The sequence below is a fragment of the Pavona decussata genome, unplaced genomic scaffold, assembly GCF_977016875.1.
Source record: "Pavona decussata unplaced genomic scaffold, jaPavDecu1.1 SCAFFOLD_141, whole genome shotgun sequence".
In the NCBI taxonomy this organism is placed as follows: Eukaryota; Metazoa; Cnidaria; class Anthozoa; order Scleractinia; family Agariciidae; genus Pavona; species Pavona decussata.
Window position 1 is genome coordinate 1,022,501 of NW_028145554.1, and position 17,500 is coordinate 1,040,000.

General features: G+C 37.5%; 1 protein-coding gene across 1 annotated transcript in view; it reads right to left on the reverse strand.

Moving 5' to 3' along the window:
• The window catches only part of LOC146466748 (beta-1,4-galactosyltransferase 4-like), a 13,029-nt gene extending 9,189 nt beyond the window's left edge, over positions 1-3,840 (reverse strand). The window contains exons 1-2 of the mRNA XM_085126890.1: positions 3,338-3,840; positions 120-232 (exon numbers count right to left, since the gene is read on the reverse strand). Of these exons, the coding sequence (XP_084983016.1) occupies positions 120-232; positions 3,338-3,815 (591 nt within the window). The 5' untranslated portion in view covers positions 3,816-3,840. The remainder of the gene's footprint in view (positions 1-119; positions 233-3,337) is intronic.
• Positions 3,841-17,500: the final 13,660 nt, after the last annotated feature.

Sequence of the window (17,500 nt, forward strand, 5' to 3'; positions counted from 1 at the left end):
AAATAATACCAAATCCTAGTGACACCTCACCTTTAAAACTGAAAAAAAAAAAAAAATTCAACTCAGTATTTGGGTACAATCAGGTGGTTTTCCTAGTCATAGCAAATTGCTACGTTAACCTTTTTTCTTGCTTTGCAGTTGGGCGTCCACTGTCCACCTTTCTCGACAAAGTACAGTTCGCGTTTCACGTCTTCCATCCTCACTGTGTTGTTGTCAACCATTAGCAAGCCAACTGAAAAATAAAGTGTTTGTATCGACGTTATGAAATGTGGTGAAAGTACGTAAGTATAAGAAGCGCAAATCACTTAAATAAGATCAGTTTTAAAACAACCGCTTTCAAAGGTTGAATACCCGAGGGAGTACGAGTAGGCTTCACCCTGAGATCTAAACCTTTACCCTTTTAAATACCATTTTTGACAGAAAAGGTAACACTTCCTTACACCTTCTATACAAAACTGTACCGCTTTAACAAATTACAGTAGAAACACTGTATGTCGCATCGGTGGGTGTGTTCCAGAAACACTCTTTGAATTCCCCTTAATGACAGTTTTTTCTAATCCTTTTATGTACCTTCAAACTGAAAAAGGTACTCATTCGGGTGGAGCCTCCCTGTATAGTCCATTACACGGAGTACCCCGACGCGGGGATAGGGGGTGAGAGTGGATTAAACAGGAATTAGGACAAGACACTAGATTACAAATACTTTCACTTAAGGTGGCCGAACACAGTTTGCGCGCGCTTTACAGATTCTGTTACTGATGCTATTAAGCGCGCGCTAGGGTTGTGGTAAGCAAATACTATCGACCACTCGATTTTATACCAAAAGGTAAGTTTTGCTCTTAAAATAACTTAGTTTCTCGTTTGTGAATCCTTCTTCATTTATCGCCGAACAAAGAAATTGAGTTCACAATGAGCTAAGCCTTTTTGTACGCTTTTCATCTTTCTGAGAAACCCTAATTAAAAGCCACGCATGCGCATTTGAGCAAAAAATTGTGACTGGTTATTTTAATAGAAAAAAACTGTTTTCTAAGGAACCGCTCGTTAGAATTTCGTGAAATTTGACAAAACAGTAGTTTTCTAAAAGCGTAACTTGCCTACAAACCAAAAACAAAATCTAACAGAGGGTATCTTCAAAAAACATTAAAGTGCAAAACCAACATTTACAGGAGATCTGTCTGTTAAAATTACATAAAAGCAGCGTCACTATGTCAGTATTTTGTGGGTTTTTCTGGATACAAAATATAGAAAAAATCTAACGAGTGCATTTTCTAAAAATTAAGAAAAACCATTATTTGTGGACGGTTAATAGCTTGCTGCGTTGCCATGGCAACGGCACCTTGTTCAACAAGAAGTATCAAAATTTATTCCTTCTTAGTTAATCTTGCACCATGCTAATTTCGGGTACTCAGAAGTACGTAGTTTTCAAATAATGTTTGCCAACACCTGTGTACTGGGAAAACTGTGTTCGGCCACCTTAATATAAAGTACTTCTCAGTTAACATTGTGACATTTCCACAGACTATGCATAGTAAAAACGTGCTTGGTAACAGCGGTCAAATCAAGCTCCATAACCATCGATCGGGGTGGTGGTGTTATGGTATTCCCTGTTGTTGTTGTTGTTGTTGCTGTTGTTTTAAGCCTCCGCTGTAAAACATGCTACCAGGGAAAGTATAAACCACAAAGGACCGCAAACGAAAATGCTGCAAGTATACGCAGGATCTGTAAAAGATCTTATTACACCCATTTTGAAATCACTGGTGATCCTTACAATCTGATTGGCTCTAAACAGTGCGATTTATTCCCAAATTGCACCATTTTTTGCTCTAAATCGCATCCTTTCTTTATTCTATCAAAATGTAAATGAAGTAACAAAAATAGAATATTAATATTGACAATGATACCCTGTGATTTCAAAATGAGTGTAATAAAGTGCTAATTGAACTTTGTGTCGTGCAATTTTGGTCTGAAATCATACTTGTGATTTCAAATCAAACTCGCGCTGCGCGATTGTTCGCTTTTGAAATCACGCGTATGATTTCAGACCAAATTGCACTCCACTTAGTTCAATTACCATTATTAATCAGCCAAAAATAAACATAAGTAACTGCAAGGCTGATCTGACTGCGCAGAAAACTTAATATGACAGCGACATTGTAGAGACTAAACCGAGAATCAAGTGCAACCGTGGACAGCTGTTTCGAGCTGGTTGGCTCTCGTCAGCACGGTGTAGCACAGCAAAAAGTAGAATAATCAACCAACCCTAGGTCAGTTGTCTACCATATGCACGTGGCAATGACTCCAGATGGACCCAGGCTCAGATCAGCCTTGCAGTTATTTCACTCACCGGGCAAACTATGTGAAAACGATGGGTGTTTTGAAAATCAAACCCAAGAGCTTGATTTGAGTTAACATTTTTATAAATAACATAGTGTATCTTCTAAAACACAGCGAAGCAATGTCTGCCATCTCCATTTTTCGTTCGTTTGCCATCGCCTGACCTACCAATCTTTCAAAAAGGCTAGGCAAATTTTGGTATTTTGCCTAATCCTTAATTAATCTGAATACAATGGTTAATTTTGAGGAATATCTGTAACCTAAAGATAACTCTGACTTCTAAACTCAGAGCTCACATTTCCGCCTACAACATCTTTCAGAATGATAACGGCTCGTTGGAAATTCCCGTTATAAGCCCCTCCCCCTCCCCCCCCCGGGTCCCTACCGCATTTAGGTCCATCTTTATGTAAACACCCCCTTAAAAAAGGTACGGTATTCCTTTATAATTATCCCCGCTCATAGTGGAGTAAGGTGAATGCATAATGGAGGAAACTGTTTTAAAGAAAAACATATTCACGGGAACGATATTTGATTGAACAAGTAGGGGGACGGCATGAGCTCTATAGGGTGTAAAATAGATCAAACGAAGAACACGTTTTTTCCAAGATGCGTTTTAGCGGCTTGACCCCATACAATTATACCATACGACAAATAAGGGAGAAAAAAAGATCGGTAGATATGTAATAAGGTATATTTTGGGACAAAGTGCCTTAATCTTGCAATGATTCCTATCGATTTACTAATTTTTGAAGTGATATGCCTAATATGATATTTCCAAGTCAAATTTTCGCTGATGTTTTACATGCTGAAAAAGCTAATCCACATATTGCAAAATATTACAAATTACCCTTGCCGAAATTCATCATATTTGAGTTCAATTTTAAACAAAACCGGGACGTCAGTATGCATTAAATTCGGCATGTGTTTTTGTGCAAATGAGTGAATTAATTTTTACATAACCCATGAAGAATACAAGCGCTAGTGCCGTAAAAATGAGACTTACCTTTCCTTAGGTGACTTGTGGGACAGGGTTTGTCTGTTGAGGCATTTAGATAACTGTCTATTTTCTTCATCAGCCTCGGCAAGGTAGCGCCATTTGGATTTACTCGTGGTGGACTGGTTATTGGAATATTTACAGGAGAAATGTCAGCCTTGCTCATTGAGACTCCAAGTCCTTCAAGAAACGAGAAAATGTCTCCTTTGAAGTCCTGCTTTTCTTCGCTGGTAACATCGACCATATTCTGCAATTTTTCTTCCCTAGAGGAAACATCGTGTTTCAAAGGAACACGTTCATGCGTTATTTTGAATGTTTTCACCGACGAATCGTACACGACGTTTTGTCGCAGAAAAAAATCGTTTCGCGCTTTGTCTTCGAAGAATATTTTTACCAAGGGAAGCTTTCTAACGATTAGACTGTAAAAAAGAAAATAAAATACGAATCCAGACAGCAGAATTCCGTAAAGTGCTTTGATGGAGGGCATCCTTGAAGCAAGCGTATTAAAATTCTAAAACATTTTCATTGTGTCATCGATATGTAAAATTGAACAATTTAAATGGCCTAGGCAACCCTTTTTCTTTGCAAAGAATGCATACATTGATTAATACCGCTAAAGTGTTTTTCCAGGATTACAAGGATAAATGAAATGTCTGGATAACAGCAAGCAAGTTATAAGTTTTAAGAAAAACGACACTGAACGGTTTTGATTTTTGAATACATGTTTCAACACCTTTTCTGCCATCTTCAGTTTTAAATCGTTAAGTACAAAGTTGAATTTATAACAAGTGCATAGAAATGCGTGACTATGAAGAGAGTTTTAAATTTACATTGTACATGAAGTTGTTGGTTTAAAAGTAAGATTTTTCCATTGGATATGAATAGCTTCTTTTACAATTTATCGCTATATACGTCTATCCAAACATAACTTTAAGAAAACAACTACACGAAGCGCTACCTCAGGTTCTATCACTTGAGGATACTTGACTTGTCTACCCTGATCTCTAAACTGTTGCAATATTCATAACTTATAATCTCAAACCGCCAGTGTATATCATATACATATATATATGTATTTATTTATTTATTTGTTTATTTATTTATTTATTTATTTATTTATTTATTTATCTATTTCATAAAGTAATCACTTCATTCTCTTAGTATATTCTACTCCCTTATTTCTTTTAGTGTCTCTTTAATATATTGTATATCTTCTTCTTGTCTTACTCTGCCCGCTTCGATTAGCTTTCGCTACCCGCAGTCCAGTGTATTAAGTAAAAGAAGTTGCATTTCTCTGTATTTATACTTTTAATGTATTTATAAATTTAATGTACACTTAATGATGGAAATAAATAAAAATATGTTGATATACCGGATAGCTCTTGTACTCGACACCAAAAAACATATCGGATAGGGCTTTTGTTCATACCCACAAAACGCCGATTTCGGATCGATTTTTTTTACCGGAGCGATGCTGTGCTGCTTCGGTCTTGAAAGTGAATCGTCACATATCGGATAGGTTTTCGTGACACTTTCTTGAGTAGTGTAAACAGAGAATTGAACCGAAACGGAAGTCAACAACGAGGAGCGAGGACTGGACTTAAGCAGGAAGATAGCGGCAGTTTTGGGCCACTTCTGTTCACGGCAGGCCGGAGTATTTTTCACAACGGCATCAAATGCTATCCAGCATAGTGTAGACGTCATAGCCTAAATATTAAAACAATTAGGCGAACATAAACTATGGCATTGTTTAGAATCTTGCGGGTCTTAAAATACACGAGAGGCCCTATCAGTGGCTAAGTGATCATGTACGTGTGTGGAAAAATACTGCGTGGTTTCACCTTCGTAATAGGTATTACACCCCGCATTCAAAAATTTGAATACAACACACGGACGGAACCGCTTGGGTTAGGGTCTTTCACGCCAAACATGTCGCCGAGTTTAAAGGAAGAAAAGATTAATTTGATATGTAAGTTATTAGAGTAAAGCTTAATCAGTTTGCGAATAATTTTTTAATTAATGGTTACGCTAGAAAAAGGGCCTATGTAAGGTAGTTTGAAATAAGCGGGACCTAGGGTACAATAAGAATCGCTTTGGGTCCCAGTAATGTATAGTCTCCCACGCAGTCGTTTTTAGGGGACTCGAATTACCTCCTCCCTCCTCCCTCCTCCTGAGGAGGAGGTAATTCGAGTCCCCTAAAAACGACTGCGTGGGAGGCTAAGTAATGTAACGATTGACAACTCTCTCAATTAAATGTGTGGAGAAAACATTCCTTTTAAGGATTCTTGTTCAGTTTATTGATTATGACTTAAAATTTTTACAACAAATGTGCACTCTCCGCGGTTAGCAAGAAATAGTCGAGGCGAGCAGTGGTTATAAGTAATATTTACAGAACAAGCCTTTTCATTTATTTATTTATTTATTTATTTATTTATTTATTTATTCATTTAACCGTAAAATATAAACAACAACGAAAACTTGATAAATTCGCTTAAGTAGTTTTGCACTGTGAAGTTAAAAGCAACTTTCCTCAACCATTTTAGTAAATGTTGTCGGGTGAAATTAATTGCTGTACAAAATCAGAATGTGGCCGGTAAGCTTCAATGTTCCAACAGCCCTGGTAAAAGGATTATATTACAAAATTTTCTCGTCAGGTACACAAGCTAGCCTGGTGACCCTCCCTTCAGTATGAAAGAAGGTTATACTGTTCACAACACATGATGTTGAAGAAAGTTGGTACGCCGCATGAGGTTCCCGTGAAAATCCCCGCTTTTTCTGAAGTCAGTCTAAGGACAACAGTGACGTTGCGTACGCTTGGATTAGAATTTTTCCAAAAATTCGTCGCTGAGTTGTCACATTTGGTTGTTTCTCCGTCAAACACGTGGGCTGAAACACAGAAAGAGGGCATTACAAAGTAAACTGATCCTTGCTTCATTTTTACTACAGCTGCAGAGTATTTACTTATTGAACCTCGAAAAGGGCGGGCATGGTTTGTGACAAGACTCGGTTATTCATTGTCTACAAAGCAAAGATTATTCAACGTCTTTTTTGTAACAACGCCTCCTTGAAAAGAGTTGCTTTTTACATCCCACTGTCCGTCGTGGGAGGTCAGTAAAAATTGATTTGAAAGAAATTTGTTTGTTTCAGTATTTTCAACCAAAAAAAAAAACATTTGCATTTTCACCTGTACGGCGAGATGATTGGAGACCTCGATTTCTCCGAGTATGTTTCGTTTCCTTTTTTACGTGGCGTGCTCATAGAGACACTATTTATATAATAAAGTGTGTTTGTCGATGAACTCTAACGGCTGACAGTTGCCCCTTAAAAATTGAAATGTCATGGAAAAACATGTAAGCCTGTAGCCGAGGGCTTATATCTTGGTTTAAGAACATCAAATTTTCAAGGGGTAACTATCAAACCGATAGTCTCGAGGCAGAAGTATTCAATTGTTTCTACTCTTCACCACTTAATTTTGTCCCCAACAAAAGTCATTGAGACTAGTATTTCAAATTTACCCTCTCCAGCTTTACCTTTAAGGTGAAAGGTTGAAATGAAAAAATGAATGAACAATGTATAACATAAAAATACAAAAAGAACAACCTGTTTTTGAATGAAAGGGAAAATTATATGGGAGGTTTTCCGCAGACGGCTACTATTCATCTCGACATTTTCGCAAGATGGACACTGTGCAATAACTGTGTCTCTCCGAGGATGAAAACTACCATATCACGTGATCAATTTAAATTTAATTTAAACCAATCAGACTTGGAGAAAGCTTAGTGGTGAGCTATAACTAGTTGCAGGGCCCATCTAGCAAAAACACCCGTGGTATGAGGCCCTCGCCCGCTAAAAAAAAAAAAATCTAGCAAGAACTTTCATTATATTTGTATATATCTTGCAGGTATGCTCGCGTTTTCTCTAAACTTTTGCGGCTTCTTGTTCTAAAATTTCGAGGGCGTTACATTTATTGGTATTAAAAGACGAAGGACGAAGAGCTTCGTGAAATAAAAACAAATATTGTTCTGGTTACTCACAGTTTCCGCCCATGTAGTGTTCATTCACTATCGAGTCTCCTTCAGCAGGATTAAACGGATGCAGATCTGTCGCCACACTGTTTATTGACGGGCCACCCCACCTACACGAGATAAATAAAAGCCAAATATAAAAAACAAAGAGCGTTGGAGTTCAAGGGCACCTTCGATGTACTAAACTCCAATTTTAAGTTTGAAATTCCAGAAAAGTTTCATGTCATTAGCAAAATGGCTTTTTTTCCCAGCTTTTTGAAGAGCCTCGTTTTCAGCAATCAATTTGCAATCTCATTGGTGGATAAAAAAAATCACGTGACGTGATGGTGCACGAAGCCAACAAAATAGAAACAGAATTTGTGTGCGACTGAAAGAACAATCTCCACTCCAACCCTAGGGCAGACGTCTCACATTTCAAACACTATATATATTATCATAATGGTCAATAAATTACCGATTGTCTCTAAATATACTCCAGCATGAGGCTACTCCTCTGAACTCTTGTGTGTACTTGATTTTGGTCCAGTATCCTTTGATCAGTGTTAAAGCCCCGGATGGTAAACGGCCAGAGCCGCACCCGATTGACGTCACTTGGCCAGAAATGATGAGCCCGTTGTTTTCTTCGTTGTATGTCAGCGTAACTCCGCTGTTAAGAGTATTTTCAACCCAAGAGCGAGGAACTTTTTTCCATTCTGTGGAAACAAACATTAGACCGTGAATATAAGCGAATCAACACGGCATTTACTTGAGAGACAAGAAAATAAAATCCACATTTTTATTGAGCCTACGTTGTATTATGTCAATTTTTCTCCTTTTTTATTTCCAACGTATTTTCCCAATTTTGCGCAACGGAGCATCGTCGTACTCGACCAAAACAACATGCCTAAAAAATGGCAGATATACCGACTTCGAAAGTTTTATTTTCAAGTTTGCATTATCAAACTCATTCATTAGTTATACTTACGCCTGACCGCTTACATGTCACAGTAGCCTTGGAAACTATCACGTGATCCAACCGGTCTTATCCAGTATGTGCCACTTGTATCAACACCGTAATCTATGATATCTTTACACGACTGTCCTGGAACCGTGGCTAGAGATCCTCTAATGCCTTAAGAATAAAGAAAAAATTAATCGTCTTAGGTCGCAGTCTTATTGTAGTACTGTCCTCTAAATTTATAGAAAAAAAATGTTTTATTTTCCTTGTTTTCACTTTTCATTCATTTTTGTTTCGAAGCGCAACGAGAGCTGAAACAGCGCAAATAGCGATAGGTCACAGTAAAATAGACACGTACAATAAAATACAGCTCTAGCATCGTACAAGGCTACTGAGTATAAACTTTTTCAAGGCCTTTCGGACAATTATGTTGTAAATTTAAGGTCATCTTTTCTCATAATAACATTCTGGTGAGAGTCTTGGTAAGAGTCCTCTTTTCTTATAGCTTTCAAAATTCTGTACCGGACTTTATACTGAGCACCTCAAAACTCAGGTAACTGTCGAAGACATCAGTGTTTGTTAGACCTCAAATAACACAAAAATTCTTCCGTCACTTCCAATTCGCCGGACCGCAAACTTGAACTGAAGTACTTTCGAAAAAATCTAATCAACTTGTCCGCTTTTGTTGTGAAAAAATTAGTCCAGCATCGTTGCATGAAAATTTTAGATTATATTTATTTCCTTTTTTGTTTGTTTACTAAGGTTTTGCCGCACGTCATGATGCAGATTTATGGAACACAAGTTTACAAATCCCAAAACACTTTTAACTTTCCAGAAATTTACTAAAAGACCACCAAATCTGGTACGTAGTGCAACAGAACACAGGACCTTCACACACTTCTAGCTTCAATCCTCGAATGTACATCTCACGTATGGTATATATAGGATCAGTGAGAAAAACAGAAAATCCATCACAGCAAATGGCGTCGCTCGCCATGAGTACCTTATAGCTCAGTGGTTGCCAAGCAACCAAAAGAAATCTGGAAGGTGCCGTTAGGAGACCACTTAATTATTGATTCCATCACAGAAAATTATAAAATATTAAGTAGATATTTTATTTTATTAGCTTCGCCAACAGATCATGAATACGTTACAATAATTATCAACAACTTACAATAAGAACACAATATGGCAGGGAACTCGCAACAGCGCATGCCAATTTCTGCGGATCCAGTACATTAGATATATTCTCGTAACGAAAATTGTAGTCATTCCATAAACACAAAAGAACCAGCATATTTCAATTAATCAGTGTTGCCAAAAAATCACGTTGGGTGTCAGGAAAGGATTCACAAAGCTAGTAAATTGTTATAAACAAGTCTGTGCTAAAATTGACGTGTGGTTTTACGGAAGTGAAGGCGGATCATGGAATCTTTTTAATTAAACTTGTGGTTTCGTTCTGTTAAGACTCCATAGAAAAGAAACAAAAAAATATGATTCACATTTTAAAAAGGGTAAAAGTTGCAATTTCAGTGGCCCACAGGTCCAAAGCTAAATCCGGACAAAAGAAATGTCCAGGAATATTGCTACTACAGTAGCTTTTGGTCCAGAAGGCATTACTCGCCTAAATTATTGGGCTCTAATTAAAAAAAAAATCACTTGGGTTTTCTTTTATTCATGTTTTTTCGCACATTCATAACATGAAAAAAAAAAAAAAAAAAACATTGCCTTAAGTTTTGTTTTCAGAAGGATAAAAACTTGGTACTAGTACAAAAGAATACTAGCTGGCATTTTCAGCAATTTATCAGCAGCTTAGGGATTTGGGTAAACCAGCTCTTATAAGACGCTAAAATTAATACTACAGCAGAACCTGAATACGACCACCTTCAGGCCGTGAAAATGTGGTTGTAATAACGGGGAGGTCGGATTAACGAGGTTGTAAAACTAAGGAAATGACTGGACTCTCAATTTGTTCGGGGCACAAAAAAGTGGTCGTAACAGCCAGGTTGTCATAAGGTGGGGTTCCACTCCATTCTGAATATTTTGCTTTAATTTTCCTTGAGAATTGAAGAATTTCACGCATTATACGAGTTACAATAAACATGTTTTCCTCTTTGTATTAAAAAGTAAGTGCATCCGAAAGGTTCTTATTACAAGCAGGATGGCCATACGTAATCTTAAAGCTGCATACTAATAAACTGTCTTTTAAAATATACATCTTTCTATTATAAAAGGTTGACAAACCATGTATATACGGGGGGGGGGGGGGGGGAGGGGGTAAGTTCTTAAAGAAACTGTGGTGCTGCGGAGGTAGGGAGTGGAAAGGAATGTTTGGTTTTATCAGCAGAGTTGATAAGATAATCTGGTCACCGTAAAGAGATTCGAGTGTTGACGTTTCTAGCGTTAGCCCTTTGTCAGTACTCGAGTCTCCTTACAGTGGTCAAAATACCTTATCAATTCTGTTGATAAAACCATTCAGGCATATGTACCCTTGACAAGATTTTCCGCTATGCACAGTTTTAATCGGCTTAACGTAACTGAATTACGCGAGTCTATAACGTGAAATAATGGAATAATGGAAAAAAACATCAATTATTTCTGCAACAACTTCACTCCTTTTCCTTAAAAAAACAAAACAAAACAAACAACAACAACAACAACAAAAAGAGATTTGCTCACCTCGATTGGGATTTTCCGCGTACACATACATTTCCTGCGCTTGGAAGCTTTCGGGTCGACTTGTTTTGAACTCCGAATTGAACTCACAAGAACTGTCAGCAAGGTTAAGATTCAGGCTCTGGCATGCTGGATTGGCATTGCAAGCGTTGTAGCAATCTGAAGAATTCCCTCCGATTTGAAGGACTTAAAAACATAACCCATAAGGAAATATCCATAGGTCGAGCCAAAGGATTCGGAACAGTTTTGAGAGCAATCCGCTGACGAGGATAAGACAAAAAGCAGCTGAAGACCAAGTATACTCAACAAAGCCATTGACTATTTCGTCTTTGAGGAGGCCAAGGAAAGACGAAAGGGATGAGTTGGTAGCAACGTGCTTTATTGTCGTGAACCTTTAATTAGATGAATAAAATGCTTTCCCAAAGCACTCATTACTTATTTATAATTATTATGCATGCACAGTTGTACGCACATTTTAAAAGTTGTCTTTTATTTCTGTAAAATACAGCTGTAACTATGTTTAGCTGCTCGAAGCTACTGATTCTTCGACGAAATCATTTCGTTTGTCTGTGAACAAAGCTTGTGAAAACAAAAGTAAACTGTTCTGTATTTATTAACAGCTATTTTAATGGAATGGGCCATCCAAATGATCATTTAATGGCTAGCACAATACCGTTAATTATGTGACAGCTTCCAAATGAGTGCAATTAAACCAAAGCCAAAGTATAAATCACTTTAATCCAGAGGAAACGGTAAACAGTACAACGAGCCAATCAGAATTCGAAGCAAATACTGTAATTTTACGAATAAGCTTATCCGCCCCCTCAAAAAAATTAATAATAATAATAATAATAATAATAATAATAATAATAATAATAATAATAATAACAACAACAATAATAATAATAATAATAATAATAATAATAATAATAAGAAGAAGAAGAAGAAGAAGTTTTTTATATACTTTTAACTTGTAAATAGCAATTTGTGTGGAATATTTTAATAAATTATTATTATAGAACAATAATAATAATAATAATAACAATAATAATAATAATAATAATAATAATAATAATAATAACATAATCTCTTTATTAATATATTCCAAGTAAAATGTTATTTACAGGTTAAAAGTAGCTATTAAAACTTATTTACAATTCTTTTCGATAAAAAGAGACTATTTTGAAGCAAAATATTAACGGTAGACTGATCCCAACGGCGGAGGTGACGAGCTTGAGAGAACAAACAACAAAAGCTAGAATAACTGAAATATATTTGTTTTTTAAAAAAACAAATTTTTTTGCCCGATATTTCGGTTTGCAATACAAACCTTCCTCGGGGGCTGAACGAAAAAGAAAAGTGAGAAACATAAAAGGATCGTTACAAAGAAGATTTAAAATATAAAATGCGTGACAATGATTTGTTGTTTAGGACTAAGTTACAAGTGTGAGACATGTCATTGGCGTGTTTCGTCCCGTCTATATTTATACCAAGAGGGTGCAATGTTTTAGCTTTGTTGATCAAATGAGCTCCACGAGCCTTTCTAACTGAGTCACGTTTGCTGCGTATAAGTTCAAGCGGGATTAGTTGGACGTCGTTGATTGAGTGGCCAGGTTGGTTGAAATGTAGCAAGACAGGAGTAGGGTTGAGTAGTTGATGGTGATTCAGGATAGATCTGCGACGCTCCCCGAAACGTTCATTAAGTTTGCGCTTTGTCTCCCCAATGTATTGGGAGTGGCACTTCTTACATTGAATTAAATAGATTAGGTTTTGAGCAATCAGCTGGAAGACCTGGGAATCTCCGTTAATAATCATTCAACGTACCCCATCTTAACTACTCTCATTGAAAATATGGCATTCAACCTCAGCAACAATCTAAATTCACTCCGCACTAAGAAATTAAAACGTATGCCTCCAACTGACATTAAGAACGATGCATCTAATCAACCTGCAGAAAATAACCCAACATCAATGAATAATGCGGAACAAACTGATGCTGAAAATACCAACCCTGTACGCAATGTCATCACTGCTCCTTCCGATCCTCCCAACAGAAATACAGCCAACTCCACTCCTAGAACACCAACAAACGTCAACCAACACAAAAAATATCGCAGAACCCGCTCCCAAAACAATAACATATCACAACCACTACAAGACAAGGAAACAGTGATCAACCTTTCTACTGTACGACTTTCAAACTCTGAGACCAAACTATTATCACGAGGACTGACCTTCGTCCCCACCCCCAAAAGTGTCAACTGGGCAGAAATACAAGCAGATATCAACGATTTTGCAAGACGTTTACGACTAAAAGAATTCTTTCAACAACACGACAACAACACCTAACTGATCCAAATCTTTCATCTGATCATGAAGTCAAGCGCTTCAGATGCAAGGGATCATGGACTCCTTCTAATGGAAGAGACATAGCCCTTGACACTTTTATCAATGCAGTCGAAAATGAGATCATGACCTCAAAACCAGCCACTATCCACAACAATCTCTCTATGGAAGAACGCAAAGCTCTCACAAAATTCAGGAAACGTTCAGATATAGCCATCAAACCAGCTGATAAGGGCTCTGGAACTGTTATAATGGACTACTCCTGGTATGTTGATGAATGCGGCAGACAGCTCAATGACACTAAATATTATCAAAAACAATCTTCAGACCTTACAAGCAAAATACACGAACGCGTCAAAGAATACACTACCCGTTTACACAAAAATGATCTCATTGACTATGAGACATTTAAATACCTCTCATCCAACTCTGATCCCAAGACTGGTCGTTTCTACATTCTTCCTAAAATCCACAAACAAGGCAACCCTGGCCGACCCATCATATCCAGCAATGGCCACCCTACTGAACGCATTTCCGAGTTCGTCGATTACCACCTAAAGCCCCTTGTTCAGAATCTTCCTTCATAATAATAATAATAATAATAATAATAATAATAATAATAATAATAATAATAATAATAATAATAATAACAATCTTTATACAGGGAGCCCACATCACGAAAGTGATATTCAGTGGGGCCCTGTAGATTGAGAAATGATTTAAAACTTACAATTATTTTAAAAATTACAATCATTAAAAGTAGAAAATACAAAGTCGGCGGTAAGAAATAAAAATAAGAAATAAGAATTAAAAACTAGCTAAAAACGCGCTCTTTGATACGTTGCTTAAAAATTAAAAACGATTTTATGTCTTTGAAAGACTGTTCTAAAAGGTTCCATTCCTTAATACCCTGGTAAAGGAGTGTCTTCTTTCCGTAGTTAGTTCGTACTCGTGGAAGACGGAAATCATTCTTTCTCCGGGTATTATAGGAATGGATGTCGCTGTTCTTAAGAATATTAAAATTATAATCTACACGTCCATGAATATACTTAAAAGTGATCATATATCTATGTACAAGGCGACGTTGGGACAAGGTTGGCCAGCCAAGTGACTTGAGTGCATCGGTGGATGAGGCATAGCCAGGCAAATCAAGGATAACTTTTGCTGCCTTATTTTGCAGAATCTGCAAATCGCCCATAAGTGTAGTGTTATCCTTGTCACCCCAGATAACATCAGCATAGTCGAAAAGGGGACTAATCAAAGTGTTATACAGTGTAATCCGTGCATCTACTGGTAACAGAGGCTTGACACGTCTCAATAGGCCAATCCTTTGATTCACTTTGGTAATTAATGAATCGATTTGCTCATTCCAAGTCATGTTCTTGTGAATTTTCACGCCAAGGTACTTGATTGAATCTGAATTCTCGAGGCAAACATTATGCATAACAAAAAAGATACTACACACTTTCTTCTTCAACTCGAGAAACTGGGGCCTCTACCGAAAAACGCCCTCCTTGTCACCCTGGATGTTTCCTCATTGTATACTAACATTCCTCATAACGAAGGCATCGAAGCCTGCCGCCATTTTCTAAACACTCGTCAAAACAAATCCCTTCCTGCTGAAAGTATATGTGATCTCATAAGAATGATTCTTACAATGAACAACTTTTCCTTCAACAACGAACACTATTTACAAGTACACGGGACAGCTATGGGAACCCGCATGGCACCTTCATACGCTAATCTATTCATGGGGAAATTTGAACAACACGCCATTCAAAACGCTCCTCTCAAGCCGTTCGTTTGGTGGAGGTTCATCGATGATGTCTTTATGATATGGACAGAAGGAGAGGAACACCTTAAAGATTTCATCAGATACTTAAACTCTATTCACGCGAGTATCAAATTTACCCATGAATACTCAAATTCCTCTCATCAGACACTCCCTTTCCTAGATGTCCAAGTCCACCTCAGCAACAACCACATCCAAACAGATCTCCACACAAAACCCACAGACAAGCATCAATACCTCCTCAAAACTTCATGCCACCCGAACCACACTAAACAAACTATTCCATTCAGCCTTTTCCCGCGAATCCGTCGCATATGCTCTGCTGACGCTTTCTTTGATAAACGAAGCGAAGAACTCATCAAGCACCTGGTCCAACGTGGTTATAGCCGCTATTCCCTACAAAAAGATGCAAATCGCGTACGAGCCATCCCACGTCACGCAACACTACAGCCACAAGAACAGAAAGCCACAAAAACAGACAGAACACCCTTCGTCATATCCTTCAATCCTGCTCTTCCCAAAATCTCATCTATTGTGAAAAAACATATCAACATCCTCCAGTCCTCCGCCAACTGCAAACATGTTTTCCCTCATCCACCAGTTATCGCCTACAAACGTAACGCAAGTCTACGTGATCTCCTGGCCCATTCCGAGCTACCTCAAAACAAGCCCTCCAATCAACAACCCGCTGGAATTCATAAATGCAACCACCCACGATGCCTATCTTGCTCATTTCTCCAAGAAGGTCAAACGAACTACACGTTTTTCAACACTAACGAATCACGCAGAATTACTGACTACATATCTTGCAATTCCAAAAACCTAATCTATTTAATTCAATGTAAGAAGTGCCACTCCCAATACATTGGGGAGACAAAGCGCAAACTTAATGAACGTTTCGGGGAGCATCGCAGATCTATCCTGAATCACCATCAACTACTCAACCCTACTCCTGTCTCGCTACATTTCAACCAACCTGGCCACTCAATCAACGACGTCCAACTAATCCCGCTTGAACTTATACGCAAACGTGACTCAGTTAGAAAGGCTCGTGAAGCTCATTTGATCAACAAAGCTAAAACATTGCACCCTCTTGGTATAAATATAGACGGGACGAAACACGCCAATGACATGTCTCACACTTGTAACTTAGTCCTAAACAACCAATCATTGTCACGCATTTTATATTTTAAATCTTCTTTGTAACGATCCTTTTATGTTTCTCACTTTTCTTTTTCGTTCAGCCCCCGAGGAAGGTTTGTATTGCAAACCGAAATATCGGGCAAAAAAATTTGTTTTTTTAAAAAACAAATATATTTCAGTTATTCTAGCTTTTGTTGTTTGTTCTCTCAAGCTCGTCACCTCCGCCGTTGGGATCAGTCTGCCGTTAATAGTTGTATTTGAGATAATTTGCTGATCCAGGTCTACAAATGATCCGGCACCACTCATTGGTTTGTCGCTGTGGAATTGCAGATTTTATTATATTTTGAAGCACAACTTTTGTTTTTGGAAAAAGGGAAAAAAATCTCATAAGTTACAACAATATTATTCGTTCATTGATTTTTACCTAAAAAAACCCCATCAAACTATATCATAAAAAAAACAAGAAAAAGTATGTATAAAAATCATAGTACCTAGGTTTTGGCGCGGCATCTATCTAATTCAAAGTCCGCTTCTCAAACATTGCTTCTAATTGCTATTCTAACTGTTCTTGACCCTCTAAGACAGAGTAAAGCCGACCTAAGGATGGCAAAGGATACTTTAGAACGTATCCAAGAGACAGTGGTGGCATAGTATAATAATAATAATAATAATAATAATAATAATAATAATAATAATAATAATAATAATAATAATAATCATAATAATAATCATAATCATAATCATAATCATAATCATAATCATAATCATAATCATAATCATAATAAAATCTTACCGATTAGCCTGAACCTCTCAAATGCTAGACGTGCCAATCCTTCTAATAACGATTCCTCTCGCATATAGGTCCATGGACTGCTTTAGCTTGGTGCTTCAAGCTGTTTTTATTCATTGCGAAACCAGTTGGAAATGAAATCCAGATTGCTCCAATCATAAGCCTTCCGGCAAAATATTCTCCCAATGCAAGCCTGAAGCCCACGGACCAGTCGGATCAGCTGTTTTCAGAAGAGTCAGCGGCTGCTGGTTGTTGTCAAACCTAACCAATTTTCAAACGGAGGATTTCCTCCAACAACGAGCCTTCTCCAAGAAAACAAGCTCTTCCCCCCCCCCCGCTAAAACTGAACCTAAACAAACAAAAAACACCAACAAATTCTACATATACTGATTCCTTGATGGAACATAAGGGAATTTATGACACACTTCAATGTAAATCGAGCGAGCGATTGTCTGGTTGGTTA